At 49.6% G+C, this 5047-nt stretch overlaps 1 protein-coding gene across 1 annotated transcript; it reads right to left on the reverse strand.

The window, feature by feature from the left end:
- Window positions 1-6: 6 nt before the first annotated feature.
- On the reverse strand, window positions 7-4879 carry SLITRK5 (SLIT and NTRK like family member 5). Its single transcript, XM_010728691.2, has 2 exons — window positions 4065-4879; window positions 7-3111 (listed from the first exon to the last, which is right to left on the reverse strand). Exon 2 carries the CDS (start codon window positions 3101-3103, stop codon window positions 236-238), a length of 2868 nt encoding a protein of 955 aa, XP_010726993.1. The 5' UTR covers window positions 3104-3111; window positions 4065-4879; the 3' UTR covers window positions 7-235.
- Between the last annotated feature and the right edge of the window lie 168 nt (window positions 4880-5047).

The raw sequence follows: 5047 nt of genomic DNA on the forward strand, positions 1-5047 counted from the left end.
AAAAAATCCAACAAAACAGCACACCATTTCAGAATCATTCCCCAAAGCTGAAAAATCCCGTGCCAAGGCACTTCACCCTACAATAAAATGAATTAAAGGGGGAAAAAAGAGTGGGCGAGGCGGGGCAAGAGGAGGTCAGCATTTACGTTTCTTTGTTTTGCATGTGGTTATTAAATACAAATACTCTAGAGAAGGAGCTGCTATGGTTGGCGGGGAAGGGGAGGAGCACGGTTTCTCAGAACTGGCTGAATGTGGTCTGTTTTTCCAGCACTTCGAGGTAGTCCGGTTCTGCGTTTAGTTTTGCTTTTAGCTCCAAGTACTCGTTCCTGTTGGGCTCTACATAGACAGTACTCGGGGGGCTGTAGAGCACCGTCTCCCGAAGCCTACTGTCCCCCGGCCCCGGGTGCAAGTACTGGTGGGCACGCCTAAGGTCATAGTTGGGGGAATAGGTGTAGGCAGAGGGGAGCTTGGGGAAGTCGGGGAGGGTGGAGCCGGGTGTGCCCAGCGCGGAAGAAGACGAGTGTTTGTCGGGCTCCAAAATGCCCCTGTAAAAGCGGTCGGCGTCTTGCACCGGGGAGAGCAGCTCCTCCCGCGGCTCGATGGTGCTCACGCTGTACGCAGGGCTGCGCCCGGATGCGTCCTCTCCTCCTGGTGCTGGTGGAGGCGGCGGGGGTGGCGGCGCTCCCCCCGCAGGGGTCAGGGGATGGCTGCTGTAGGTGACCTTGAGCTCGTGGAGGTCTTTGTAATCCTCGCCTGCGTTGCCCTCCCGGGAGCGGTAGATAGGGTTCTTGCACATGTGGCCCAGCGGGTGCGGGATGTACTCGTAGACGTGGCCGGCCGGGGTCTTCACTTTGGGCAGCGCCGCTCCCCCTCCGCCCCCGCCGCCGCCGCGGGGCGGGTGCTGCTGGAGGTGCGGGTGGTGATGGTGCTGGTGGTGGCCGCCGCTGTAGACGCTGTACTGCATATTGAAGGAGCTGACGTCGGAGTTGTTGGCACTGGCATGGTCACCTTGGCCCTTTTTGCGGCGCTTCATCACCAGCACGAAAAGCCCCGCTGCCACGAAGACGGACATGATGAAGACCAGCAGCAAGCTGAGGATCAGCACCGAGAGCGGCACCGAAGAGCCGCCGCTGCCGCCCGCCGCCGCCGTGCCGCCCGCCGCCGATGTGCCGTTGAGGCGCACGGTGGAGGAGGAGGGAGTGGTCCTGGCCGGCAGATGGCCCGGGGACGGCGTGGGCGTGGAGACGACGATATCGGAGTAGTCGGGGCAGAGCAGCTCAACCCGGACGGCTCGCATGTCGCTCTGGGAGAACTTCTTCGGGGACTCGCAGATGACCTGGTCCACCAGGACACCGGTGTTTAGCTGCTCCAACCACAGCTTCATGCCGACCACGTCGCAGGTGCAGTCCCAGGGGTTCTCATGCAGGTCGATCTGCAGCAGGGATTTCAGCTGGTCCAGCACCCCGCTCACTGGCAGGTAGGAGAAGTGGTTGCTCCGCAGGCTCAGCCTGTAGAGAGAAAGACCAGAAAAAATGTTCCCAGGCAAAGATCTCAGGAGGTTGTTGTTCAAAAACAAAAGCTGAAGGTTGGGGACAGGCTCAAAGGTGCCTGCCTCTATCTCCCGGATGACATTGTACTGCAGGAAGAGGTACTGCAGGCTTTGCAGCCCATAGAACAACTCTGGGCTCAGCCGCTCGATTCGGTTCCCATTCAGGTACAGCCTTCGCAAATTAGTTAAATCCCCAAAAGCTCGATCCTGAATGACCGAGATCCGATTATTGCCCAAGTGCAGCAAATCCAGCCCAGTGGCATCCACAAAATCTGCCCTGCGTACCAGGGCAATGTAGTTTTCTGTCAGATACATCTTCTTAGGATTGTAGGGTTTGGGTTGTAGCTCAGAAATGCTCTCGATCTTCCTCTCCTGACAATTGACATTGAGGCCCAGGTCAGAAATCTGCAAGTTGCAAGTGCAGGCAGTGGGGCACTCCAAAGGCACCGGGGATTTGGTCTGGTAGGCAATGCTGGGGCCGTAGTTGCTGTATCCCAGGTCTTTCGAGGGCAGACGGGAGGTGGGTCGCACCCTTGTCTTGTTGGGTTGACGCGTCCCCTTGGGGGGCTTCAGAGGGGATTTGTAAACAGCTGAAGAAGAAGTGGCCACGGAGTTGACTGAGGCTGGGGTGGTGTGGAAATACCCTGTGGTGCTCAGCGGTGTCTGCGGTCTCATTTCATAATCCGAGATGAGTCTCCTGGGACAAAGCTCCTGCTTGGAGACTTCATCCAAGTCTCGACCATGTAGGCGGAAAGGAGTCTCACAAACCACATCTCCCACCAGTGCAGAGTAGGAGATACTGTCCAGCCAATCCTTTAGAGCAATCAGCTCACAAGAACAATTCCAGGGGTTTTCCTCTAGCTGCAGCTCCACCACTTTATCCATATGCTGCAGGAGGCCCAAATAGGGCAATAGCTTCAGTCGGTTACCCCTCAGGTCCAGGTGAGTTAAGGGCACAAAACGGAAAAGGTTGTTGGGCAAACTGGAGAGGAGGTTGTCATTGAGGATCAGCACCTGCAGCAAGTGCAGTTTGCTGAATGCATTAGGTTCAATGATGCTAATATAATTGTAATCAACCTGTAGGTATTCCAAACTCTCTAGCCCAAGGAAGGTGTCATCCCGTAAAAGTTCCAGCTTGTTGTTGTTCAAGTGCAGCCTCCTCAAAGTTCTCAGACCATGAAAGGCTCCAGTTTCGATGTCTTGAATATCATTGCTCCCTAGGTGCAAAATTGAAGCCCCTGTGTAATTGACAAACTGGTTTGGGTATAACCTGTTCAAAAGGTTTCCAGACAACAGGAGGTGGTAGATAGGGAACCTTGGTGGACTGATCTCAAAAAGGCTGATGATTCCTCTGTTTTCACAGCTCACTGTTAAGATGCCGTCCTTCTCCTCACAAGGACATGCATTATCACAGATTTCTCCATAATACTCAATGCTTTCTGCCCATGAAAGGACTAGCGATGTTAAAGCAAACGCGATTGTCTGCAGCATCCAGATATGCATTTTTTTGTTGAGGTCCTGTTCCAAAGTTACTGTGGAGCAGCAAGCATACATTTTATTTCCTGTAAGGGTAAGGAGAAAAAAATAAAGCAAAATAATAGCATAACCTTATAAAATTCAAAGTGGACATAAAGTTTACATTCACCTTCAGTGGGGTGGAGAATGGATTGCTAATGGAACAAACAAACAAAACCCTCCTGTCGCTTCTAATTCCCACACTTGTGAAAACTGGGTGACATGCATTGATTAGAAGGTTGATGGGCAACTCTAGTGAGTCAAATGCCTGTGATGCTTAAAAAGGTGAGGTCGCAGTAGGAATTGTTCTGGTTCTACTCATATGTTGTAGATCTCAGTGTTTCAGAGGATTTCTTTTTCACAATAAGCCCCATAAATATATATAAAATGGCTGTCAGTTCAGTTTCACGGTTCTAATTTAAGAGAAAAGAAGCACCATTTTATGAGGTTTCCCACCTCCTCTATTACCCAGCTCCCTCTTCCCTTCAGAACTTCCATGGTGAACAGCACACTGAGGTCTTCCCCGTTTTTACAGAGTCAAAGCACTACCTCGATTTTTAACCAGTGGTGGAAAAGCCATGATAGGAAGCCACAGAAAAATGCTCAGTGCTGAAAACAGCAGTCTACTTCAACAGAGAGGATACTGCCAGTTTCTCCAAATCACCTCTTTCTTTACTCTCTTATGTGGCTTTATTTTATCTATACATTTACCAAGCATGTATGCACACGCCCATACACACACACACACACACACACACACATACACGTAGAGGACTTTTGTGGCAGAATTCTTCAATGTGAGATTAAACACATTAACCTCCTACTCAATCCACTTAGCAGCTCTTTTCAGTGAGAGAAATTCTGTATCTTTACATAAATAAATCACTTTGATTGGAATTGAGTTATAAACAATGTAACAGAGCTGACTACCAAGCAGAGGTCTTAATTTCTTTCACAAGCAGTCACACTCACACTTAAAGGAAATGTTTTAACCACTCACCCCAAATTTGTGAAAAACGTAAAACAGGCAGATCATCTTCGGAGCCTCAGCCATATCTGACATACCGCTTATTCCCAGTGTTCTGCAAAACCAGCCTGGTAGAAGTGGAGAGATCTAAATAGGTCTCATGGAAATATCTCATTGCCAACACTCCAAGCATCAGAGTTACTGATTATAAGCAGAAATGGCTGTCAGTGTTCTTCATCCTTTAGGGGAGAAGACACCCAGGCTGATTAAAAGCCGAGGGAGACTGGGGGGAAACCCTGCCAGTGACCTACGTTGCTGATTTAATACCCGAATTGCACCTAGCTGGAAATAATTCCTATTTAGATTCCGTCTTGCAGTCTTTCTGGCTACTTGTGGCTTTCTTCTAGTTCTGCTAGTCTAAAAGCAATATGAACAGGGAAAATATATGCATTGTGTGTGTTGGTAGGGGAAAACTAATAAATCATCTGGACTTAAATGCTGGGATCATGGAGCAGGCTTGCATTTTCTATCGTCCACCTCAGAGCTCAATTCCTCATGCCACAACTCTGGTTTGGAGGAACGCATCTTAAACCAGCAAGTCTCGGCACTGTAAGCCATCTCCTGTGGCTCCAGGTTCAAGGCTGCAAATCTAGCACTTGCAGCAAAGGCAGTCATGCAGCAAGGAATTGGAAGTCTCGGCGAATCTCTCTAATTCTGACCAGACGTCAGCAGGATGGGAATTACTCAAAGCAAAATGCTTCACTGCAAAAAGGCAGCAAAAATCTCACTCAAAGCCATGTATCTAGCATATTCTTTCTCATCTCGATCAGATCCATTCATCCATTAGCTGGCAGTTCTTCGTAGGAAAAAAAAAAAAAAAAGCCATTGAAAACCTGCCTGGTCAGTATTAAACTCCCAGGCATTTTACAAGTTTAATTCAATTAGGACAGCAAAGGAGGCAAATGCAATCTTCCCACCCTCCTCCTTTCTCCCTTTTCTTGAAAAAAAAAATGAGG

This window comes from Meleagris gallopavo, chromosome 1, assembly GCF_000146605.3.
Source record: "Meleagris gallopavo isolate NT-WF06-2002-E0010 breed Aviagen turkey brand Nicholas breeding stock chromosome 1, Turkey_5.1, whole genome shotgun sequence".
NCBI classification, from domain to species: domain Eukaryota; kingdom Metazoa; phylum Chordata; class Aves; order Galliformes; family Phasianidae; genus Meleagris; species Meleagris gallopavo.